General features: G+C 47.9%; 1 protein-coding gene across 2 annotated transcripts in view; it reads right to left on the bottom strand.

The window, feature by feature from the left end:
* The window catches only part of HSPG2 (heparan sulfate proteoglycan 2), a 121,387-nt gene extending 103,996 nt beyond the window's left edge, over positions 1 to 17,391 (bottom strand). The window contains exons 1-2 of one of the 2 annotated variants that reach the window (XM_075277769.1): positions 17,363 to 17,391; positions 7,735 to 7,958 (exon numbers count right to left, since the gene is read on the bottom strand). In XM_075277769.1, coding sequence (XP_075133870.1) covers positions 7,735 to 7,797 — 63 coding nt within the window. In that variant the 5' untranslated portion in view covers positions 7,798 to 7,958; positions 17,363 to 17,391. Of the gene's footprint in view, positions 1 to 7,734; positions 7,973 to 17,362 lie in introns of those variants that run through there. The other variant, XM_075277770.1, reaches the window with a different exon arrangement.
* Positions 17,392 to 27,286: the final 9,895 nt, after the last annotated feature.

The following is a 27,286-nucleotide window of genomic DNA, read 5'->3' as shown; positions in this document are numbered from 1 at the left end:
GTCATTGGGCGTCCGATCAGCGCCAGCAGCTTCTGGAATAGTCATTTGTCACAGACTCTAGGGAAACCCGGACACACATCTCCCTCCCGGCTCCGAGTCTTGAGTCATCCTCCTGAACTGGGTGAATTCAACTAATTCCACCACAAATAAACTAAAACGTTTGCCAAGATGCAAAGCCAAGTGCTGACTTTTCCTGCATCTAAAGCCAGTGTTTAAACAAAAAGTTCCTTTCTGACGTCTCGGCCCAGGCCGTTTCTCCCATCCTACCTTTCTAATGTGCTGCATTAACCCTTTACACGGGCCTGTTACTGCCAGATGCTACTGAGATATTACAGGGTTACCCCCTCCCCTTACTACATTCTTGTGGAATCCATTTAGCTAAACATTGAAGGAAATTCTAAGAAATGGGTAGAGAAGGTTTAGTATGTGAGGGCGAGTTGAGGCTGGTGAGCGCAGAAGGAGGAGAATGCGGTGCCGTCACTGACAGCGCAAAACTCATCCTTAGGTGTGAAAGACATGTACAAGATAACCAGAGGTCAACAAGAAGCCACTTACTGCGGCACACTTCTGCTCAGAGCTCTTCTCCACAATCCTCAGGGCCGGCACATCACGGACATAACAAGGCAACTATAATGGAAGTGGACACAGCGGTGCAAGCAAATGGGTCTGTGCTGTTGAGTGTCATTGGGATAATATGTCTGACATATGGCGACAGGTGGTATACCTCTAGTTATGTAGTACAGAGTTATAGGAGCCTTGTGGCCTAGTATTGGGCTCACGCCCCCTTGATATCGGTATCAAAGTGATTGAACTGGTGCAACTTTCTCCCTGGATTTTAGCATCTGACCCTTGAAGAACGAGGTGTGGCAGCGACAAGCACATTATTCTGTCCTTGATTCCAGGACACATTTAAGAAAGATTAATCTGTGCTCATCCCCCCACCCCTACCGCCCAAGACTCTTTTGTGTGTGATTGAGTTTAGCAGGACGTTGCATCAAGTGCCAATAATAGAGTTCAGACCACAAAGACAAAGCAAGGAAGCTGAGCTAATCTGGAGGAAAAGTCTTCTGTTTTGTGCATCCAGAATATACAGCAGAAAGGGAAGGAAAGGGAGTTAAGGCTGCAAGACAAACCCCATTCCAATCCGGGCCCAAAATAATCGGCATTTTTGCTACAGTTTTCAGTTTTTCCAGATGACACATAAATAAATGTGCAAGATTGCAAGTTTTTTTAATGCAGTTTTAACTGGACTCTCTAAATACACCCCAAGACAGAGGTCAGCAACCTTCAGCAACTCCAGCTCTTGTGAAACCACACCTCCTGAATGAATGGAGCATGCTGGGAGTTGTAGTCTCATACTGCTGGAGTGCCGAAGATTGCAAACCCCTGCCCTATGGGTGCAAAACAGTTGCAAAAACGGAACTTTTCACTGCTATTTTGCAGCTGTGGGGCACCCATTTTCACAGACCCCCTCGTAGATTTGAGTCTATTGAGGGATCGGTGAAAATGGCCAAAAATGGATTGTTTTAATGGCCTTGAACAATGGTAAAGAATTTAAGAGCGCACTATAAAGACAGGGTTCTCATTCTTTATCATGTTATGCTAGATTCACACTAGCACTGTGTTCTCTATCATTCAGTTTATGCCAGGGTACCTGAACTATGAAGAGCCAATCTGCTAAAACCGTGGTTACACGCGGACGCCGGAAGACCCCATCAACTATAATGGTGCCCACAGTTTCAAAACTGCAATTGGCGAAGAGTCCTCCATGCTGAGGGTTTCTACGAGGGACTCCAGAGCAGATGTGAACATCAGATATTGTGACATCTGATACCTCGCCGTTCACCGTGCATAGTGCGGTCCTCTCTCCTTGACATGCTTGTTGTCAGCCTAAATGTGAACATAGACATTATATAATAATATATTTACATGGACAGGTATTGGACAGAAGTACAATGTACACGACTATCTGAGCGCCACAGAGATGGAAAGGATCATCACTCTGCAGCACTGTCCTGCATTTTTCATGCAGAAACCACAAGGACCCCATTATAATCTATGGGGTCCGCAGGTTTCCTAAGGTAAACACTTTTTTATGCAGATTAGGTTACCGTTCGGGGGGGTCCCTAAGCGGACTCCCCGATTGGAAACCCATGCGCAGACGTGAACACAGCCATGTAAGGGGTAAGTACATCATTCTTCCATTATCTTGTACAAATTACACAAGGGAAATGGTTGTGTTTTTCATGGCCCACCCTATACAATAAGACACATCCGTCCATGTGACACTTTTACAGTATAGGAATGCTGTGTGCAATGCTCTGCAGAGTAAACTTTACACAATGGAGGAATGTGGGGTGGGGGGACTGGTGTTTGCCTGTAATCACCCCCTCCTTTCATGTGCACTTACTCAATTTACTAGTTAAATAGAGATTTCACGCTCTGAGGTTGCGTGATCTCACAGCTTGCTCTGTTCTCGGGCACCCATGTAACCAGGACTTAGAGCCCCCGCAGAGCAGATGAAGTGCCCTTCTCGCCCTCTAGACAACAGCTGAGCTACTCAATGTTTCACTGGTGATCAATGAGAAGAAAATGGCCATATAAAAACAGCAATAAAGATGCAGAGACCTGTAGGAGGACTCCATCACACACTGCATTGGAGGACCACAAGGTTTGCACACCACGTGTTTTGCTCCGTATTGCAAATTGCTGCAGTTTTGAGTGTACTCTGTGCTAGCTGTGGAAAGACTGCGATTCAATCTAAAATGTGGCACAACTGCTAGGTCAGAACACACTCTAAGGCTCCATTCACACAAGATTTGTTCACGGACATATGAGGCCTGTTTTTTTTTAATTAGTGCCACATGGCGGAATTCAATACATGTGATGGGGCTATTCACATGACCAATTTGTTCATGATCCATGTAAGGGACCGTCAAAAATAGGACATTATTTTTGCCTGTTTTTACCGATCCATTGATAGATTCATATCTTAGGGGTTCGTAAAAATGGGGTGCCACATGGATGCAAAACTGCCGTGGAAAATGTCCCTGTGTCAAGATTGTTTTTCACACCACTTGTCTGAATAGAGGCTAAGCCCGCATTCACACTCGGGACGTGTGTTAGTCGGATTTACCGACCTGAACACTATCCCGGGAGAGGGACTCCTAGCAGTATAGTTACCTATACCTATGCTGTTCAGTGTCCCTGCATCCCAGTGACATACTATCCTGTACTGTGATCACTATGGGACAGTAAGTCACTGAGGCAGAGACTTCTAGTATCATAGATAACTAAACTGCTAGGAGTCCCGCTCCCGGAATACTGTTTAGGCCGGTAAATCCGACCAACACACAGACCGAGTTTCACGGCTGAATTCGGGGTAAGGCTGGGTTTACATGGTGCTTTTTTGCTAAAGAACAGCATGAGACTTTTAATTGCAGTAATACCTAGCACATTACTATGAACTTCACCAAAGGTTTTCAGTTCAATGGCCGATTCCAAGCAGGTGACACGCATATTAACGTGTGCTAGGCATTACTGCATGCATTTCTTCATCCAAATATCTCTGTATATAGCTACACACCGTGCAACTGCTGCCGCCATGACACTTACAAGATCATTTCCTCTGGTCGCCTTCTTCTTGCTACTTTGATGCAGCTGTCACACCAATCCGTTTAAGCTAGAAGTATGGGGCCGTAAGACAAGAAAGACGGAAGCTGAATGGTGCAGAGAAACTGGCATCCTAAAAATCTGTGCCCAAGATGTGATCTGTCATGTAAGTTGTATCACAGACAATATACTGCAATGTACTGAGTGCACACAACCGTCCTCCATATTAATACTACAAAATGCAGAGGGCAGACCGTCATCTCAAGTATTAACACAACACAGGACACAATGCTGGCCCCAGTATTAATAATATACACTGCAGAGAACACTGACCTGGGCACTGTGTATCAATACGACACAGTGCACACCACAGATCTCAGCATTAATACTACACAGTGCACACCACAGATCTCAGCATTAATACTACACAGTGCACACCACAGATCTCAGCATTAATACTACACAATACAGACAGGCCCTTAATCCTACACAGGACATAATACCAGCCCCGATATTAATACTACACAATGTACACCAGAAATCTCAGTATACCACTGGCCTCCGTATTAATACTACACACAGGCGTACACTTTGTAATTCATAACAAAGTATGATCTTGTGCAGAGTACAGAGATTCTTGGCCAGATGAATGGCCGACCACCATAATCCCCCACCTGTGCCCCAGCAATGCGGCTTCTTCTATACACCTATACAAGGTACAAGTGACAGAACATCCTGCAGCTGCTGGGGGCACTGACACAACAAGAGAGACCTGAAAACATGGCCGCCTCCTCTATATATACCCCAGCAGGATGGAATGCACAGGCGGCTATTTTTACTCTGAGACAGGAATATTTCCTGGAGACGGCCAGATTGTAATTCAGGGCTTTGGAAAGTGCGGATCATCCTACAGTAAAAGTCGTCAAAAAAAATCAGTCAGAGGAATACCAATGGCGCAGCCAATACGTATTAATGGATCGCCTATGACGCTGCAGATACGTATTAATGGCTGACCAATGACGCAGCAGATACATATTAATGGCTGACCAATGACGCAGCAGATACATATTAATGGCTGACCAGTGACGCAGCAGATACATATTAATGGCTGACCAGTGACGCAGCAGATACATATTAATGGCTGACCAATGATGCAGCAGATACATATTAATGTACAGCAGGGTATGTAGGATATGTCTTAATGGCTGGCCGGTAACGCAGCAGATATGTATTAATGGCCGGCCATTGGCGAGGCAGATCGGTACTGCCCATGTGCATTTTATTTCACAACCATGAGCAGATGTTCCTACCAACTAAGATCAAGGAAGGTTGGGTGACGTTCCTACTCTAAAAGACATGGCTGAAGATATCTGTCTTGACCCAAGCCAGAGATGTTAATACGGTATAGGTTTGGAGAGATCCCTCATGGCCCAGGCCGGAAGTGTTCCTCCAAGACAGGACCAGAGGCATTGCGCCAGGGCAACCCCAAATGGACAGGACTAGAGATGGATACAGACATCGTCACTGGATGACCCAAGCTGACCGGCTCTCCTGAGCAAAGGTTCCTCCATTATGTCCTTCCTCTCAGGGCCCAGTATAATGGAGTGTGAGCCGGCTGTACATTATACCTGGACGCCTTGTGGTGACACACACTACACATCCCAGCATGCCCTGCACTATTCAGCAGGACGTCAATAATTCCAGATAACTTATAAGACACCTCACCGCTCAGTCCTCTTAGTCAACCATCCCCATAGTGAAATAGCTGGAGGAAGAACTGGCGCATTTCACACCCCTTTACCAATTCTAATAACTGCCTTTTAATGGACTACTTAACCCTGGAAGATACAGAGTCCTTAACCCAAGAAGACCTCCTAAAAATCCAACCCAGGGCATCTACAGTATTCCTGATGTATCATAGAAGGCGGAGACGGAGCAGAGAAGCAGAAGACAAGAAGGCACCAGATCCCTGAATAACCTGCAGCATGAGACGCGCTCCCCGCAGCGCGCCACTATTTATACAACACAGGAATCCGGCACACAAAAGGTCCTGTCCATCACATGAGCAACCAAAATCTACACCAACACCACCACATCACCCCCCTCCACCAAACTGGGGACAGTAAGCAGGTACATTGTTAAATCTACACACACCCTCACACAGACCCAAGGATAGCAAGTACACTGTATAATGTACCTGCCCCTCCCTGTCGGCTGCAGGATAGCAGCCAGGTACACCAAATATTACACACGTCTGTCCCCATATAGCAGCCCGAATATAGCAACCAGGTACACCAAATATTACACACGTCTGTCCCCATATAGCAGCCCAAATATAGCAACCAGGTACACCAGATATTACACACGTCTGTCCCCACATAGAAGTCCAAATATAGCAACCAGGTACACCAAATATTACACACGTCTGTCCCCATATAGCAGCCCAAATATAGCAACCAGGTACACCAAATATTACACACGTCTGTCCCCATATAGCAGCCCAAATATAGCAACCAGGTACACCAAATATTACACACGTCTGTCCCCATATAGCAGCCCAAATATAGCAACCAGGTACACCAAATATTACACACGTCTGTCCCCATATAGCAGCCCAAATATAGCAACCAGGTACACCAAATATTACACACGTCTGTCCCTGCCAGTCCGAACATAGTAGATAGGTGCACTGTAAAACCTACATGGCCCTCCCTGCCAGCCTGAGGATAGAAGACAGGTGCCCTATAAAATCTATATGATGTCGAACTGTGCGTAGTAGCTTAATGACTCTATAACGTCCACTGGGGAAGGGGGTATGTGTGATGGGATATCATGGGGGCAATATGGGATGGTGGGATCTCATGTGTAGGCAACAGGAGCCCTGCATAGAACCATGACTGGATTCTGGGGAGCAGCGTAGGGTGGAGAAGGGATCTCTGGTGGAGTAGCGTGTAGTGGAGAAGAGATCTCTGGGGAGCAGCGTAGGGTGGAGAAGGGATCTCTGGGGAGCAGCGTAGGATGAAGAAGGGATCTTTGGGGAGTAGTGTGGGAAGGAGAAGAGATCTCTGGGGAGCAGCGTAGGGTGGGGAAGGGATCTCTGGTGGAGTAGCGTGTAGTGGAGAAGAGATCTCTGGGGAGCAGCGTAGGGTGGAGAAGGGCTCTCTGGGGAGCAGCGTAGGATGAAGAAGGGATCTTTGGGGAGTAGTGTGGGAAGGAGAAGAGATCTCTGGGGAGCAGCGTAGGGTGGGGAAGGGATCTCTGGTGGAGTAGCGTGTAGTGGAGAAGAGATCTCTGGGGAGCAGCGTAGGGTGGAGAAGGGATCTCTGGGGAGCAGCGTAGGATGAAGAAGGGATCTTTGGGGAGTAGTGTGGGAAGGAGAAGAGATCTCTGGGGAGCAGCGTAGGGTGGGGAAGGGATCTCTGGGGAGCAATGTAGGGTGGAGAAGGGATCTCTGGGGAGCAATGTAGGGTGGAGAAGGGATCTCTAGGGAGCAACGAGGGTTGGGGAAGGGCTCTCTGGGGAGCAGAGTAGGATGAAGAAGAGATCTCTGGGGAGTAGCCTGGAAGGGACAACAGGGTCATTGGGGAGCAGCAACGGTGGCAACGGGATCTCTGGGAGCTGCAGGTGACAATCCCTGTAGAGCAGTGTGAAGGGAAGGCAATGGGATCTCTTGTGAGAAGCGTCAAGGGGAAAGCGTAGGGATCTGTGGGGAGCAGTGCGGGACCACATGGAGCAGAATGGCACTATGGGACCACAGCAGAAGACATTGGTGCTGTAAGACCCCACAGAGTGACCTGACTCCATGACACCCATGGGGAACAGACAGGCACCTCCAGATCCCAACAGAGCCGCTCCAGGTGATGGACCAGGGCAAATACTCCAGGGTAACAGGGTGAGGTGACCGGTACAAGGAGAAGCAATGTCAGGGTCAGGTGACGGGATCCTGAGGAGCGGTGTCAGGGTTTGGGGAGCGGTGTCAGGGTTTGGGGAGCGGTGTCAGGGGCTCCCGGGGCTCCTCGGTGCCGGTGACTGCGGCCGCACACTTACACTGAGGTAAAGCTCGCGCCGCGGTCTCCGCTCACCGTTCTGTTCCCGCCTTGTCCGGCCGCTCCGGTCACTCACCTGTATGAGGAGAAGCAGCGCCAGCGCCCGCCGTCCCGGGCTCCCCACATCCCAGCGTCCCATCCCGGGCTCCTGCTATATCCACAGTCCGAGAAATCCCCTCACATCCAGGGAACAGGAGACAGAGCAGAGCGGTGTCACTTCCTCCCTGAGCCCCGCACACTGACTGACTAATCCCGGCCCGGAATGTCAGGATAGAGGCGGAGGAAGAGACAGGGAGCAGCCTCCTAACTAGTCCTCTAACTGATTGACTGTAATCCCAGGAGATAGAGACAGGGGGCAGCCTCCTAACTAGTCCTCTAACTGACTGACTGTAATCCCAGGAGATAGAGACAGGGGGCAGCCTCCTAACTAGTCCTCTAACTGACTGACTGTAATCCCAGGAGATAGAGACAGGGGGCAGCCTCCTAACTAGTCCTCTAACTGACTGACTGTAATCCCAGGAGATAGAGACAGGGGGCAGCCTCCTAACTAGTCCTCTAACTGACTGACTGTAATCCCAGGAGACAGAGACAGGGGGCAGCCTCCTAACTAGTCCTCTAATTGACTGACTGTAATCCCAGGAGATAGAGACAGGGGGCAGCCTACTAACTAGTCCTCTAACTGACTGACTGTAATCCCAGGAGATAGAGACAGGGGGCAGCCTCCTAACTAGTCCTCTAATTGACTGACTGTAATCCCAGGAGATAGAGACAGGGGGCAGCCTCCTAACTAGTCCTCTAACTGACTGACTGTAATCCCAGGAGACAGAGACAGGGGGCAGCCTCCTATCTAGTCCTCTAACTGACTGACTGTAATCCCAGGAGATAGAGACAGGGGGCAGCCTCCTATCTAGTCCTCTAACTGACTGACTGTAATCCCAGGAGATAGAGACAGGGGGCAGCCTACTAACTAGTCCTCTAACTGACTGACTGTAATCCCAGGAGATAGAGACAGGGGGCAGCCTCCTAACTAGTCCTCTAACTGACTGACTGTAATCCCAGGAGATAGAGACAGGGGGCAGCCTCCTAACTAGTCCTCTAATTGACTGACTGTAATCCCAGGAGATAGAGACAGGGGGCAGCCTCCTAACTAGTCCTCTAACTGACTGACTGTAATCCCAGGAGACAGAGACAGGGGGCAGCCTCCTAACTAGTCCTCTAATTGACTGACTGTAATCCCAGGAGATAGAGACAGGGGGCAGCCTACTAACTAGTCCTCTAACTGACTGACTGTAATCCCAGGAGACAGAGACAGGGGGCAGCCTACTAACTAGTCCTCTAATTGACTGACTGTAATCCCAGGAGATAGAGACAGGGGGCAGCCTCTTAACTAGTCCTCTAACTGACTGACTGTAATCCCAGGAGACAGAGACAGGGGGCAGCCTCCTAACTAGTCCTCTAACTGACTGACTGTAATCCCAGGAGATAGAGACAGGGGGCAGCCTCCTAACTAGTCCTCTAACTGACTGACTGTAATCCCAGGAGATAGAGACAGGGGGCAGCCTCCTAACTAGTCCTCTAACTGACTGACTGTAATCCCAGGAGACAGAGACAGGGGGCAGCCTCCTAACTAGTCCTCTAATTGACTGACTGTAATCCCAGGAGATAGAGACAGGGGGCAGCCTACTAACTAGTCCTCTAACTGACTGACTGTAATCCCAGGAGATAGAGACAGGGGGCAGCCTCCTAACTAGTCCTCTAATTGACTGACTGTAATCCCAGGAGATAGAGACAGGGGGCAGCCTCCTAACTAGTCCTCTAACTGACTGACTGTAATCCCAGGAGACAGAGACAGGGGGCAGCCTCCTATCTAGTCCTCTAACTGACTGACTGTAATCCCAGGAGATAGAGACAGGGGGCAGCCTCCTATCTAGTCCTCTAACTGACTGACTGTAATCCCAGGAGATAGAGACAGGGGGCAGCCTACTAACTAGTCCTCTAACTGACTGACTGTAATCCCAGGAGATAGAGACAGGGGGCAGCCTCCTAACTAGTCCTCTAACTGACTGACTGTAATCCCAGGAGATAGAGACAGGGGGCAGCCTCCTAACTAGTCCTCTAACTGACTGACTGTAATCCCAGGAGATAGAGACAGGGGGCAGCCTCCTAACTAGTCCTCTAACTGACTGACTGTAATCCCAGGAGACAGAGACAGGGGGCAGCCTCCTAACTAGTCCTCTAATTGACTGACTGTAATCCCAGGAGATAGAGACAGGGGGCAGCCTACTAACTAGTCCTCTAACTGACTGACTGTAATCCCAGGAGATAGAGACAGGGGGCAGCCTCCTAACTAGTCCTCTAATTGACTGACTGTAATCCCAGGAGATAGAGACAGGGGGCAGCCTCCTAACTAGTCCTCTAACTGACTGACTGTAATCCCAGGAGACAGAGACAGGGGGCAGCCTCCTAACTAGTCCTCTAATTGACTGACTGTAATCCCAGGAGATAGAGACAGGGGGCAGCCTACTAACTAGTCCTCTAACTGACTGACTGTAATCCCAGGAGACAGAGACAGGGGGCAGCCTCCTAACTAGTCCTCTAATTGACTGACTGTAATCCCAGGAGATAGAGACAGGGGGCAGCCTCCTAACTAGTCCTCTAATTGACTGACTGTAATCCCAGGAGATAGAGACAGGGGGCAGCCTCCTAACTAGTCCTCTAACTGACTGACTGTAATCCCAGGAGACAGAGACAGGGGGCAGCCTCCTAACTAGTCCTCTAATTGACTGACTGTAATCCCAGGAGATAGAGACAGGGGGCAGCCTACTAACTAGTCCTCTAACTGACTGACTGTAATCCCAGGAGACAGAGACAGGGGGCAGCCTACTAACTAGTCCTCTAATTGACTGACTGTAATCCCAGGAGATAGAGACAGGGGGCAGCCTACTAACTAGTCCTCTAACTGACTGACTGTAATCCCAGGAGACAGAGACAGGGGGCAGCCTACTAACTAGTCCTCTAATTGACTGACTGTAATCCCAGGAGATAGAGACAGGGGGCAGCCTACTAACTAGTCCTCTAACTGACTGACTGTAATCCCAGGAGACAGAGACAGGGGGCAGCCTCCTAACTAGTCCTCTAATTGACTGACTGTAATCCCAGGAGATAGAGACAGGGGGCAGCCTCCTAACTAGTCCTCTAATTGACTGACTGTAATCCCAGGAGATAGAGACAGGGGGCAGCCTCCTAACTAGTCCTCTAACTGACTGACTGTAATCCCAGGAGACAGAGACCCCCCTGTCTCTGTCTCCTGGGATTACAGTCAGTCAGTTAGAGGACTAGTTAGGAGGCTGCCCCCTGTCTCTATCTCCTGGGATTACAGTCAGTCAATTAGAGGACTAGTTAGGAGGCTGCCCCCTGTCTCTATCTCCTGGGATTACAGTCAGTCAATTAGAGGACTAGTTAGGAGGCTGCCCCCTGTCTCTGTCTCCTGGGATTACAGCCTCCTAACTAGTCCTCTAATTGACTGACTGTAATCCCAGGAGATAGAGACAGGGGGCAGCCTACTAACTAGTCCTCTAACTGACTGACTGTAATCCCAGGAGACAGAGACAGGGGGCAGCCTACTAACTAGTCCTCTAATTGACTGACTGTAATCCCAGGAGATAGAGACAGGGGGCAGCCTCTTAACTAGTCCTCTAACTGACTGACTGTAATCCCAGGAGACAGAGACAGGGGGCAGCCTCCTAACTAGTCCTCTAACTGACTGACTGTAATCCCAGGAGATAGAGACAGGGGGCAGCCTCCTAACTAGTCCTCTAACTGACTGACTGTAATCCCAGGAGATAGAGACAGGGGGCAGCCTCCTAACTAGTCCTCTAACTGACTGACTGTAATCCCAGGAGACAGAGACAGGGGGCAGCCTCCTAACTAGTCCTCTAATTGACTGACTGTAATCCCAGGAGATAGAGACAGGGGGCAGCCTACTAACTAGTCCTCTAACTGACTGACTGTAATCCCAGGAGATAGAGACAGGGGGCAGCCTCCTAACTAGTCCTCTAATTGACTGACTGTAATCCCAGGAGATAGAGACAGGGGGCAGCCTCCTAACTAGTCCTCTAACTGACTGACTGTAATCCCAGGAGACAGAGACAGGGGGCAGCCTCCTAACTAGTCCTCTAACTGACTGACTGTAATCCCAGGAGATAGAGACAGGGGGCAGCCTCCTAACTAGTCCTCTAACTGACTGACTGTAATCCCAGGAGATAGAGACAGGGGGCAGCCTCCTAACTAGTCCTCTAACTGACTGACTGTAATCCCAGGAGACAGAGACAGGGGGCAGCCTCCTAACTAGTCCTCTAATTGACTGACTGTAATCCCAGGAGATAGAGACAGGGGGCAGCCTACTAACTAGTCCTCTAACTGACTGACTGTAATCCCAGGAGATAGAGACAGGGGGCAGCCTCCTAACTAGTCCTCTAATTGACTGACTGTAATCCCAGGAGATAGAGACAGGGGGCAGCCTCCTAACTAGTCCTCTAACTGACTGACTGTAATCCCAGGAGACAGAGACAGGGGGCAGCCTCCTATCTAGTCCTCTAACTGACTGACTGTAATCCCAGGAGATAGAGACAGGGGGCAGCCTCCTATCTAGTCCTCTAACTGACTGACTGTAATCCCAGGAGATAGAGACAGGGGGCAGCCTCCTATCTAGTCCTCTAACTGACTGACTGTAATCCCAGGAGATAGAGACAGGGGGCAGCCTACTAACTAGTCCTCTAACTGACTGACTGTAATCCCAGGAGATAGAGACAGGGGGCAGCCTCCTAACTAGTCCTCTAACTGACTGACTGTAATCCCAGGAGATAGAGACAGGGGGCAGCCTCCTAACTAGTCCTCTAACTGACTGACTGTAATCCCAGGAGATAGAGACAGGGGGCAGCCTCCTAACTAGTCCTCTAACTGACTGACTGTAATCCCAGGAGACAGAGACAGGGGGCAGCCTCCTAACTAGTCCTCTAATTGACTGACTGTAATCCCAGGAGATAGAGACAGGGGGCAGCCTACTAACTAGTCCTCTAACTGACTGACTGTAATCCCAGGAGATAGAAACAGGGGGCAGCCTCCTAACTAGTCCTCTAATTGACTGACTGTAATCCCAGGAGATAGAGACAGGGGGCAGCCTCCTAACTAGTCCTCTAACTGACTGACTGTAATCCCAGGAGACAGAGACAGGGGGCAGCCTCCTAACTAGTCCTCTAATTGACTGACTGTAATCCCAGGAGATAGAGACAGGGGGCAGCCTACTAACTAGTCCTCTAACTGACTGACTGTAATCCCAGGAGACAGAGACAGGGGGCAGCCTCCTAACTAGTCCTCTAATTGACTGACTGTAATCCCAGGAGATAGAGACAGGGGGCAGCCTCCTAACTAGTCCTCTAATTGACTGACTGTAATCCCAGGAGATAGAGACAGGGGGCAGCCTCCTAACTAGTCCTCTAACTGACTGACTGTAATCCCAGGAGACAGAGACAGGGGGCAGCCTCCTAACTAGTCCTCTAATTGACTGACTGTAATCCCAGGAGATAGAGACAGGGGGCAGCCTACTAACTAGTCCTCTAACTGACTGACTGTAATCCCAGGAGACAGAGACAGGGGGCAGCCTACTAACTAGTCCTCTAATTGACTGACTGTAATCCCAGGAGATAGAGACAGGGGGCAGCCTACTAACTAGTCCTCTAACTGACTGACTGTAATCCCAGGAGACAGAGACAGGGGGCAGCCTACTAACTAGTCCTCTAATTGACTGACTGTAATCCCAGGAGATAGAGACAGGGGGCAGCCTACTAACTAGTCCTCTAACTGACTGACTGTAATCCCAGGAGACAGGGGGCAGCCTCCTAACTAGTCCTCTAATTGACTGACTGTAATCCCAGGAGATAGAGACAGGGGGCAGCCTCCTAACTAGTCCTCTAATTGACTGACTGTAATCCCAGGAGATAGAGACAGGGGGCAGCCTCCTAACTAGTCCTCTAACTGACTGACTGTAATCCCAGGAGACAGAGACAGGGGGCAGCCTCCTAACTAGTCCTCTAATTGACTGACTGTAATCCCAGGAGATAGAGACAGGGGGCAGCCTACTAACTAGTCCTCTAACTGACTGACTGTAATCCCAGGAGACAGAGACAGGGGGCAGCCTACTAACTAGTCCTCTAATTGACTGACTGTAATCCCAGGAGATAGAGACAGGGGGCAGCCTCTTAACTAGTCCTCTAACTGACTGACTGTAATCCCAGGAGACAGAGACAGGGGGCAGCCTCCTAACTAGTCCTCTAACTGACTGACTGTAATCCCAGGAGATAGAGACAGGGGGCAGCCTCCTAACTAGTCCTCTAACTGACTGACTGTAATCCCAGGAGATAGAGACAGGGGGCAGCCTCCTAACTAGTCCTCTAACTGACTGACTGTAATCCCAGGAGACAGAGACAGGGGGCAGCCTCCTAACTAGTCCTCTAATTGACTGACTGTAATCCCAGGAGATAGAGACAGGGGGCAGCCTACTAACTAGTCCTCTAACTGACTGACTGTAATCCCAGGAGATAGAGACAGGGGGCAGCCTCCTAACTAGTCCTCTAATTGACTGACTGTAATCCCAGGAGATAGAGACAGGGGGCAGCCTCCTAACTAGTCCTCTAACTGACTGACTGTAATCCCAGGAGACAGAGACAGGGGGCAGCCTCCTAACTAGTCCTCTAATTGACTGACTGTAATCCCAGGAGACAGAGACAGGGGGCAGCCTCCTAACTAGTCCTCTAATTGACTGACTGTAATCCCAGGAGATAGAGACAGGGGGCAGCCTACTAACTAGTCCTCTAACTGACTGACTGTAATCCCAGGAGACAGAGACAGGGGGCAGCCTACTAACTAGTCCTCTAATTGACTGACTGTAATCCCAGGAGATAGAGACAGGGGGCAGCCTACTAACTAGTCCTCTAACTGACTGACTGTAATCCCAGGAGATAGAGACAGGGGGCAGCCTCCTAACTAGTCCTCTAATTGACTGACTGTAATCCCAGGAGATAGAGACAGGGGGCAGCCTCCTAACTAGTCCTCTAACTGACTGACTGTAATCCCAGGAGACAGAGACAGGGGGCAGCCTCCTAACTAGTCCTCTAATTGACTGACTGTAATCCCAGGAGATAGAGACAGGGGGCAGCCTACTAACTAGTCCTCTAACTGACTGACTGTAATCCCAGGAGACAGAGACAGGGGGCAGCCTACTAACTAGTCCTCTAATTGACTGACTGTAATCCCAGGAGATAGAGACAGGGGGCAGCCTACTAACTAGTCCTCTAACTGACTGACTGTAATCCCAGGAGACAGAGACAGGGGGCAGCCTACTAACTAGTCCTCTAATTGACTGACTGTAATCCCAGGAGATAGAGACAGGGGGCAGCCTACTAACTAGTCCTCTAACTGACTGACTGTAATCCCAGGAGACAGAGACAGGGGGCAGCCTCCTAACTAGTCCTCTAATTGACTGACTGTAATCCCAGGAGATAGAGACAGGGGGCAGCCTCCTAACTAGTCCTCTAATTGACTGACTGTAATCCCAGGAGATAGAGACAGGGGGCAGCCTCCTAACTAGTCCTCTAACTGACTGACTGTAATCCCAGGAGACAGAGACAGGGGGCAGCCTCCTAACTAGTCCTCTAATTGACTGACTGTAATCCCAGGAGATAGAGACAGGGGGCAGCCTACTAACTAGTCCTCTAACTGACTGACTGTAATCCCAGGAGACAGAGACAGGGGTCAGCCTACTAACTAGTCCTCTAATTGACTGACTGTAATCCCAGGAGATAGAGACAGGGGGCAGCCTACTAACTAGTCCTCTAACTGACTGACTGTAATCCCAGGAGATAGAGACAGGGGGCAGCCTCCTAACTAGTCCTCTAATTGACTGACTGTAATCCCAGGAGATAGAGACAGGGGGCAGCCTCCTAACTAGTCCTCTAACTGACTGACTGTAATCCCAGGAGACAGAGACAGGGGGCAGCCTCCTAACTAGTCCTCTAATTGACTGACTGTAATCCCAGGAGATAGAGACAGGGGGCAGCCTACTAACTAGTCCTCTAACTGACTGACTGTAATCCCAGGAGACAGAGACAGGGGGCAGCCTACTAACTAGTCCTCTAATTGACTGACTGTAATCCCAGGAGATAGAGACAGGGGGCAGCCTACTAACTAGTCCTCTAACTGACTGACTGTAATCCCAGGAGACAGAGACAGGGGGCAGCCTACTAACTAGTCCTCTAACTGACTGACTGTAATCCCCGGAGATAGAGACAGGGGGCAGCCTCCTAACTAGTCCTCTAACTGACTGACTGTAATCCCAGGAGACAGAGACAGGGGGCAGCCTCCTAACTAGTCCTCTAACTGACTGACTGTAATCCCAGGAGACAGGGGGCAGCCTCCTAACTAGTCCTCTAACTGACTGACTGTAATCCCAGGAGATAGAGACAGGGGGCAGCCTACTAACTAGTCCTCTAACTGACTGACTGTAATCCCAAGAGATAGAGACAGAGGGCAGCCTCCTAACTAGTCCTCTAACTGACTGTATTCCCAGGAGATAGAGACAGGGGGCAGCCTCCTATCTAGTCCTCTAACTGACTGACTGTAATCCCAGGAGATAGAGACAGGGGGCAGCCTACTAACTAGTCCTCTAACTGACTGACTGTAATCCCAGGAGATAGAGACAGGGGGCAGCCTCCTAACTAGTCCTCTGACTGACTGTAATCCCAAGAGATAGAGACAGGGGGCAGCCTCCTAACTAGTCCTCTAACTGACTGACTGTAATCCCAGGAGACAGAGACAGGGAGCAGCCTACTAACTAGTCCTCTAACTGATTGACTGTAATCCCAGGAGATAGGGACAGGGAGCAGCCTACTAACTAGTCCTCTAACTGACTGACTGTAATCCCAGGAGATAGAGACAGGGGGCAGCCTCCTAACTAGTCCTCTAACTGACTGTAATCCCAGGAGATAGAGACAGGGGGCAGCCTCCTAACTAGTCCTCTAACTGACTGACTGTAATCCCAGGAGATAGAGACAGGGGGCAGCCTCCTAACTAGTCCTCTAACTGACTGACTGTAATCCCAAGAGATAGAGACAGAGGGCAGCCTCCTAACTAGTCCTCTAACTGACTGTATTCCCAGGAGATAGAGACAGGGGGCAGCCTCCTATCTAGTCCTCTAACTGACTGACTGTAATCCCAGGAGATAGAGACAGGGGGCAGCCTACTAACTAGTCCTCTAACTGACTGACTGTAATACCAGGAGATAGAGACAGGGGGCAGCCTCCTAACTAGTCCTCTAACTGACTGTATTCCCAGGAGATAGAGACAGGGGGCAGCCTCCTATCTAGTCCTCTAACTGACTGATTGTAATCCCAGGAGATAGAGACAGGGGGCAGCCTCCTAACTAGTCCTCTAACTGATTGACTGTAATCCCAGGAGATAGAGACAGGGGGCAGCCTACTAACTAGTCCACTGACTGACTATAATCCCAGGAAATAGAGACAGGGGGCAGCCTACTAACTAGTCCTCTAACTGACTGACTGTAATCCCAGGAGATAGAGACAAGGGGCAGCCTCCTAACTAGTCCTCTAACTGACTGACTGTAATCCCAGGAGATAGAGACAGGGGGCAGCCTACTAACTAGTCCTCTAACCTGCTCCTGACTGACTGTAATCCCAAGAAAGGAGGAAGAGACGGAGCAGCCTACTAACTAGTCCTCTAACCTGCTCCATACCAATTCTGATCCGGGATCCTATGACAGTGACTAACTAGTAACATGGCGCCAATTGCTGTGGATGCAGTGGCGTAACTACCGCCGTAGCAGCAGAGGCAGCTGCCACAGGGCCCGGGACATTAGGGGCCCGGTGACAACCACTACCGCTGCTATTATTATACTCGGGGTCTTTTCGGACCCCCGAGTATAATGATCAGCGGCCCGGGAGAGGTAAGAAACATAAAAAACACTGTTACTTACCTCTCCACGATCCGGGCAGGCTTCGGCCTAGTCGTTTGACGTCTCATGACCCCAGCCTGCGTCCCGGGTCATGTGACGTCTGACGTCATTGAAGATGGACTACTTCGGAGGCCGACATCGTAGGAGCCGGGAGATAGGTGAGTAACAGAGTTTTTTTAATGTTTTTTTCCCTGTGGGTCTCTGATTATTATACTCTGGGGTGTGAAAAGACCTCAGAGTATAATAATTGTTTATGTGTGTCCACAGTGGGACATAATACTGTGTGTAGGGGCCACTATGGGGTACAATACTGTGTGCAGGGGCCACTATAGGATACAATACTGTGTGCAGGGGCCACTATGGGACATAATACTGTGTGGAGGGGCCACTATGGGGTACAATACTGTGTGCAGGGGTCACTATGGGGGATAATACTGTGTGAAGGGGCCACTATGGGAGATAATACTGTGTGGAGGGGGCACTATGGGGTACAATACTGTGTGCAGGGGCCACTATGGGGGATGATACTGTGTGCAGGGGCCACTATGGGGCATAATACTGTGTGCAGGGGCCAATATGGGGGATAATACTGTGTGCAGGGGCCACTATGGGGGATAATACTGTGTGCAGGGGCCACTGAGGGACATACAGTGTTGGCCAAAAGTATTGGCACCCCTGCAATTCTGTCAGATAATACTCAGTTTCTTCCAGAAAATGATTACAATCACAAATTCTTTGGTATTATTATTTTCATTTAATTTGTCATCAATGGAAAACCACAAAAAGAATAGTCAAAAAGCCAAATTGGATATAATTCCACAGCAAACATAAAAAAGGAGGTGGACAAAAGTATTGGCACTGTTTGAAAAATCATGTGATGCGTCTCTAATTTGTGTAATTAACAGCACCTGTTACTTACCTGAGGCACCTAACAGGTGGTGGCAATAACTAAATCACACTTGCAGCCAGTTGAAATGGATTAAAGTTGACTCCACCTCTGTCCTGTGTCCTTGTGTGACCACATTGAGCATGGAGAAAAGAAAGAAGACCAAAGAACTGTCTGAGGACTTGAGAAGCAAAATTGTGAGGAAGCATGAGCAATCTCAAGGCTACAAGTCCATCTCCAAAGACCTGAATGTTCCTGTGTCTACCGTGCACAGTGTCATCAAGAAGTGTAAAGCCCATGGCACTGTGGCTAACCTCCCTAGATGTGGACGGAAAAGAAAAATTGACGAGCAATTTCAACGTGAGATTGTGCAGATGGTGGATAAAGAACCTCGACTAACATCCAAACAAGTTCAAGCTGCCCTGCAGGGTACAACAGTGTCACCCCGTACTATCCGTCAGCGTCTGAATGAGAAGGGACTGTATGGTAGGAGACCCAGGAAGACCCCACTTCTTACCCAGAGACATAAAAAAGCCAGGCTGGAGTTTGCCAAAACTTACCTGAGAAAGTCAAAAATGTTTTGGAAGAATGTTCTCTGGTCAGATGAGACAAAAGTAGGAAAAGGCATCAACATAAAGTTTACAGGAAAAAAAAGAGGCCTTCAAAGAAAAGAACACGGTCCCTACAGTCAGACATGGCGGAGGTTCCCTGATGGTTTGGGGTTGCTTTGCTGCCTCTGGCACTGGACTGCTTGACCGTGTGCATGGCATTATGAAGTCTGAAGACGACCAACACATTGTGCAGCATAATGTAGGGCCCAGTGTGAGAAAGCTGGGTCTCCCTCAGAGGTCATGGGTCTTCCAGCAGGACAATGACCCAAAACACACTTCAGGTCAGCACTAGAAAATGGTGGTGAGAGAAAGCACTGGAGACTTGTAAAGTGGCAGCAATGAGTCCAGCCCTGAATCCCATAGAACACCTGTGGGGGAGGAGAGATCTCTTGGTGGCAGTTTGGAGAAGTCAAAAATGTCAAAAGTTCACCACGGGGCCCCGCCATTCCTAGTTACGCCACTGCTTGGCTGGTTGAAGTCACTCAGTCTTTGGTTGGTAAAGTGCAGTGCAGGTAATCTAGTAGCGCCCGTAGTGAGCAGGTGCCGGACTATTAGATTTTATGATTTCTTCATCAATTATCCTTAAAATCAGATTTGCTAAACTAAACTTAATGGTGTAAATTCGGTGATCTCCATTTATTGGGAGTTTTTCCTCTTCACTTGACATCAGGGCACATCTTTATGGGATATGGGCTTGGTTTATGACGCATTGCTATATCCACATATCTAACCTATAGACAGTATTAGTAAATGTACCTCATTGTCACTATATTTGTTTTACCACTTCAGACTATGAGCATCGAGAGCCACAAATGGAACAGAGTGGAGACACCTTTCAGTTTTGTAAGATGGTGGAAGCCAAGGAAGACAAGTATAGCCTTAAGTGTAGGACTTGTGGTACGTGATAAGAAGTCCCCACTGAAGATAGTTCGTGGACTGTTATTTTAAGCATGTCTTCATGATCTATGTGTTGTAACAATAAAGTTGTTCGCTGTGTTCGGTATTATTTGCGGGTCCTTTAAGTGCTACTGCTGATTCATTGCACCATTTGTAGTTTTGTTGCACTCTGTATAACAGGTGGTGCAGTGATTCCCCTACAGGCAGAACTCCATTGCACCCATTGCTGTTCTTCCGCACTTTCCAAGGTAAGCCTACACGCACTGAAGCTTGATGTTTTCTGCCACAGGGTGGTAAAACTCCCTATATGACAAGTTTCCCATACTTTTCTAGAGTGGAGTTCAGAGTCTGTCTGTTCCAGGATTTCGGTGTGGAGAGACCGTACAAGTCCAGGAGTGAAACCCATGCTTTTCCCCAAAGCCAGGCAAGCAAAATACAGCGAAAGACATTAACAAGAAGGTCGATGTAAGCGTGACGCATCCCTGTACGATAGGAGCAACGCAATTTTTTGCTAAACTGCAACCTAAACTCTGTCTAAGCTATTACATGTATTCTGCGGAGTTGCAATGAAACTGCTGTCAAGTCCTGCTGAGCCCGAAAACTACCTTAAGTAATGCACCTGGCGAAAATGTGACCTGTGAGTGTTCGGGTGCTTTTTCGTCTGTACATTCTGGAAGCAGTGGTGTAGTCAGAGGAGCTGGCTGCCATGATCACCGTATTGGGTATGCCAGAGTAACTGGAGTCTGGGCCTGGTGCCGTTACAGGTTCACGGGTCATTACTCATTTACAGGATGAGGTAATGGCCGTATTATCCTAGCCACGAAAACATTTCTCATACACATCCCTAAACTTTTACAAAGTGGAGCGTCTGTGGCTGGAAGCTTTACATAGAAGATTACAGACTCTGCGCCTCCCTCTTTGTACGTGCGATAATTAGAGGGCTGCGCCCGGCCTTGTCTGTCAGGCCCAGGACAACAAAACTGAGCTGGAGAAACAGATGTGCGCCCTGGATGAGAGTGTGGATATCCTGTGCATGTACACTAAAGCTGCCACCGGTGGAATCCCCTAGTTTTTTCGTTTTTTCAGAATTCTGCCTAGTGTATCCTGAAGCACAACATCCCTGATATAATGTTTAGGTGTCTGTAGCAGCTGTAAAGGCAGCCATATTGGTTGTCACCCATCTTTGCCACAAGCCGATATAACTGAGGACTTCAGGACTGATAATTACTGGGGACGTATTTGGGGTAAATGATGTCTATGATCAGCCTCTGGTGTATGTCTAGGAGACAGAGTGGCATGCTGGGTATGCTCTTTTTTTGGATGAGGGTTTATGAGTGGGGCAGCTGTCTGCTGGGCGACATACCCAGACGATGTGCTTTGTTATCTCTGCTGGCTCTTGCTGATTTCATCTTTGCTGTGGAGATCAGGGTTATTTTGGCAGCCCAGGGGTGCTCACGTTTACAGGCTGATTACCCCCTCCCTGGTTACAGAGTAAGGCAGTCCAGTGCAGTGTACAGTACATATGTTCCCTTCATTACCCGCGACCTGGCACCTGTTGTTTTCACTACTTTGAGACATAATTGCATTATAGCAGTCAAGGTCAGTAGGGGCACTGAGTCTCCTTAAGGAGACATTGCTTCAAGGAGCCTGCTTCACAGCATGCAGGGTCTTATAAGATGGTGCATGCCCTGCAAAGAATTAGGGTAAAGGATTCTGCAAATATATCTTCCTTGATTCCCCTTTTCCACAGGTAGAAATGATGATAGAGGGGGATAAATAGTGAATTATTTTATTAGTGAAAGTCATAGGTCTGCTTAAGGAGATTTAAGGGCACCAGGGTTGTTTTAACATATTGGTGGGCCCTGTGCAAAGGTTTCATAACCATCACCACCACGTAGAAGTACCTGACCTGCACAAATTATAATGCCCCCTTACTGGCCTTCACATAGTATAATGCCCTTTAGTTTATTGCTTTATAACTTGTTGTCCCTATCGAAATCAGTCAGGCACAGGAGAGGGGGGTTGTGACCTGACAGTGACCTCAGACCTCTGTAGCATCCAGCTCTGCCAGATGGAGATGCAACAGTTCTTTTCCCTGCATTCCAAGATGAAGAAGGAAGAGGGGGGGGGGCACCCTTGAAGGGGGACACTTGCTATGCACGAACTAGGGGCTTCACCTTACAAAAAAAAACTGAAATGCCTTGAAACTTTGCCACATCTTGGAAGCCAGCAAACAAGCTTGATGTGCCCAACATATCAGAGATATCCTCCAAGCTCCATGAAAACAATAAGATTCTAAATTATCAGGTTTTCATGTTTTTTTTCTCTCTTTTATTTTAAAAACTGTTTTTCTTGTTTGTCTTATTGATATATATCACTGAACCCCAATATAAAATCATTAAAATTAAAGGTACTTTGTGTTATCTTTTATAAGTGTGTTTGTGTCTGACTGTTAGAGAGATATGTGTATATGTGAATATGTTTCTACTGATCCTGGAAAAACTAGTGGTGGCAGTGTGTATTTGGGGGGCATAGAGTGTTGGAGTGTGATTTGCGATTCATTTGCTGCCTGAGTGAAGGGGTTTTGCGTTAATTAACCCGACAGCCACAACCACGTTACATGCTAGGACGGCCGGTACGTGACTGTGGTAATGCATTCCAGAAAACTGACGCAGCATGAGAAAAGTCTTAACAGAAGTTGAAGCTTCAGATTAAGGAGTATGTTAGTCTTAGATCATTGAAGGAACATAGACCCCGATTAGGGTGATAGACATAAATGAGGGAGAAAATAAAGGATAATGCAGAGCTGTAGAGGGGTTCGAGAAAGTTATATGTTTAAATCATATTCTGTAGCGGATAAGCAACCAGTACAGTGATGAGCAGAGGCGTAACTTGAAGTTTGCGGGCCCCAATGTAAACCTGTAATGGGGCCACATACAATAGTGGTATATTTTATATGACAGAAGAACGTTTTGGTGCAACTGCTACGACCCTTATAACTATGCCCCTGGGCACACGATAGAGGCATTGGTGCAGGGACTGGCATAGGGCAAAGGCAATGATGACGTGAATGACACAAGGTAGAGGCACTTGTTCAGCGACTGGTACATGGCAAAAATATTGGTGCAGTGACTGGTGAGGGGTAAAGGCACAACTGCTACATTGAAGAGAGATTTTGAGAAGAGAAAGTTAAGTAAGAGGAACACCAATTAGTAATGAGTTCCACTAGTCAAGACAAGAATGAATGAGGGCAACAATAAGGGTTCTTGTTTCCACAGTAAGAAAAAGGGCAGATTCTGGAGATGGTTTTGAAGTGACATGACCATGCAAGTAACTGAACAGGGAGAGAAAAAAGATCTGAATTAAAAATATCCTCACAACAGAAGGCTTATTGCCTAGAAGTTGTGGTACTGCTATATACTTCTGGCCAAAATACACAGGCCTGCAATTTTCTCAAGCAAAAAGGACATCAAATGTAAAATCATCACTGATAAAGACCAAACCAAGGGAGCCTTCACACGGACTTACGCTGCGCTCATTCTGATCGTATAAACACGTTCAGAATGAGCGCGTAAAAAGCAGCTCCCATTGACTTGAATGGGAGCCGGCATACGTGCGCTCCCCATCAAAATCAATGGGAGGCTTTTTTCCCTATTGCTTTCAATGCATTACGTGCGTATAGTATACAGTATAGTCACTGTCAGTGAATGGGGGCTATTCACATGACTGTTAATTTTCACGGTCTGCTGTCATGGACTGTCAAAATATAGGTCTGTTTTCGCAAATCCCTCCATATCTTAAAATGTATGGGGTGATACATTAAAACGGATGGCCCTAGGGTGCAAGGCGGCCGTTTTGCACCTCTTTTGAGTGAATCTAGCCTTCTTGATGCAAGGTAGGTTCTAGTACCAGTTCTCAGAGGACATGAGGTCACAAGTGAAACAAGGTGATCAACATCCACCCACCTAGCTTTCATCTATGGTGGATGGATGTTTCTAAATGTACATAGATAAAAGTTGTATAAGGTGTCAGTCAAACAATAATGTAGCACACTGTATACTATATACTGCACAGTTATAATTCTGTCACTGCAGGGGACTCCTGCTTGCCATGTGGCTTCCCATTGCAGGTTGTTATATAACTCAGTCAACAGTGACACTCAGTGTCACAATGTAACACTACAACATTAACATATTATGGAAATAGAGATGTATAATATATAAAATGAACAGGTTACTCAGTTCAGCACATAGCATAATAAACATAGGAATGCAATCAGTTCTCTACATAGCCCTGGGCCACACCCGTACACACCCATACTATTAGATCATTCCACAGTTTATGTCTAGTCTAGGTATGATTTACATTCTACACACACATATATATTTTAGTTGTCCCAGTTCTGACATATATCTTGCGTTATGCTCCGGTCACATCTAGAGCTGCATACTAATGGCGATTACTGAAGGACCTCATATCTCATTATTGCCCCTGTCTGGGGCACAAGGCATTGCTCCATAGCTTGTTCAACAACACTCAGACTGGGTTCACATTTGCATTGAAGCCTCCACTTGGAGACTCCGTCGCACTGACTGATGAGAATTGACGGGCAAAAAAGTGATGCAAGTCGACATTTTCATTCATTTTAGTCAATGGGATCTGTCATGCACCATTGGTGAGTGCTTTTTTTAGCAGACCATTTGTACATAGTTCTGCTCCTCTGAAGGACCAGAACAACGGACACAAGGGTGCAAATGTAACATGGTGTAAGCTACTTTATTAGTTGCATTTGCATCGGCACAAAGGATTGGAAAATTTCAGGTGGCAATTGGTAGAATTGTATCAGAGATGATATAACAGCTCTGGTTGGGACTGGAGTGTAAAGTTTTTAAAGTCAGTAGCTGTGACCCTTCGCCCCGCTATGCTACGAGGATTATGATTTTTACTTTAACCCTTAAGTACTATCATGGTGTCTATCATACACCACTATCATACACATATCATTATGATAGACACCATGATAGTGCTTAAGGGTTAAAAAAAAAAAAAAAAGTCCCATTATCACAGATCTTTCCAGCACATGAGCACTGTATCCTGGATAACGGGGAATTCTAGAATCCTCATATATCCAGCACCCTGCTCAGCACTGACAAGAGCCCTGAAACAGCTGTGTGCGGGTGGGTGGCTTTTCCCTTTGGAACAGATTTTGTGGTTTGGCTTACGTCCCAATCAGAACTCCTTTCAACGTCAAGCATTCATTTATAGGGATGCCACTTTCCGATAGGTGGTGCTAGTGGAACCGATTTCCTTTTTCCAACAAGGAGACCTCATTTACATACCTTTTTTGCAAAATTCCCAGGGGAGCCTGCATGACCTTTAAGTCTCCCCATGCCTACATGGCGGCATACAGACCTACATTTAAACTAAAGACTTTTAAGACAGATTTATGTCATCAGAGCCTATAGCTCGATACCATGGACAGAACCTCTAACAGTAAGAGTTGTAAGATTGTTCATATCTTGGGGTCTGTGGCCATCTGTAGTCACTGACTATTCCGCCACACTGATAACATTTACTACAGAGACACCTGCTGGTCATACTGTAGAACAGGAGACTTCTCACGACTCCATTCACACAGGGGTGGCAGCTTCTCCAGCTGCTGTAATTTTAGATCTCCCCTTGTCTTGTCTCCCCCTGGCACTGGATCCCTGCAGGTAAGAGATGAACCCGCTGCACCTCCCATCCCTCCTCTGTCTAGTAATGTCGGTGAGGACAGGGAATTCCAGGAATTTCTCTCTACACCGTGTTACTAGCAATGAGAGAGCTGAGGGGTGAAATGAATGAAATTCTTATTAGCTCTGCTCTGCCTGGAATTCCCTGCCCCGGGCCCTGTACTATGAGATGACAGCTTACAAGGCGAGATCGCCTGCAGGTACATGTAAGACGGAGACAGATCAGATGCTGCAGGTGTCATTTCATATAAACCTAGATAGTGAGATATCTGCCCGGGGCACAGGATTGTATATAGTGGTGACCTGATGAGGACACCGATAGTGTATATAAATATCACAGTCACCCCCCTGAATAGTGACACTGGTTGGAGATCCAGGAACTTCGCATCTGCATAGAGTTTGGTTCATCTGGTTGTTGTCTTCTATGGTATCAAGCTGCAGCAGTTTAACCAATTGCAGAAGTTTGGGTTAACTTTGCTATATTTGTATATATGACTAGAAGTTACAGTCCCTGCACCGTCAGGGGAACAATGCGACTCTATTCACTTACATTGGTTAAGGAGTCACACAGTCATCTTCGGACACATGACAGCTGAGGAGAAAGTTACACTAGCCTCATTTACATAGGACTGCATCGACTCAATCTGCCATTGATAGAGGTGATGACTTGGCAGTCGTCCCCTCTTTAGGAGTCACAGGGCAATCTTTGGTCGTACAACAGGAGTCGCTGCCAAAATTGATGTGCAGCCATAGCCTTCAAGAGGTTCAGGAACTATTAATTTACTTATCTGGTCCTACAGATCTCTGATGAAGGACCCCGGGGCTCCAGCGACATCATGACCCTAGTTCATGTGATCCAAGGTGGTTTGGCCCACAGGTCGCTCTGACTCTGATCTTCTGTTAGATGGGCGGAGGAAGAGGCGAAGTGATCTGGTGCATTGAATGCTACCTCGGATCACATGCTCACCTGGTCCCAGGGATCCCTGATGATGGCCCCGAGGGTCCCGACCCCCACGTCCAACATCAAGGATTCCCAGGAGGAGTTTTGGCAGAAGTGACTAAGCTAAATCTATATGTGACTATGCCCACCATATAAACTGCTGAAGGGACTGGAGGCTGATACCTCCCCTCATTGTTATTATTATTATTATTATTATTTATTTATATAGCACCATTAATTCCATGGTGCTTTACATTTGGGGGTTACATACAATACACAGAATATACAGCAGATCAGTGCTCAACATAGTCTGCCATTTCTGACCTTACCCCTGAGGTTTCCTTGTGACCTTTAGTTCTTTGACAAGATTTATACCTTCCACCTGCTAAAGTACCTTGATCCCATACACATCTATAATGGAAGCCCCTCAATTGCTGGAACTAGGGACTAGTTTGATAAGTTGTTTATGTGTCATTGAATTTCATTATACCTAAGTAGTCATGAATCATCATGACACTGAAATTGGGTTGGATGTCCA

Source organism: Leptodactylus fuscus, chromosome 6 (assembly GCF_031893055.1).
Source record: "Leptodactylus fuscus isolate aLepFus1 chromosome 6, aLepFus1.hap2, whole genome shotgun sequence".
Taxonomy (NCBI): Eukaryota; Metazoa; Chordata; class Amphibia; order Anura; family Leptodactylidae; genus Leptodactylus; species Leptodactylus fuscus.
The sequence above is the reverse complement of the archived record's forward strand: the minus strand, read 5'-3'. Positions and strand labels throughout refer to the sequence as shown.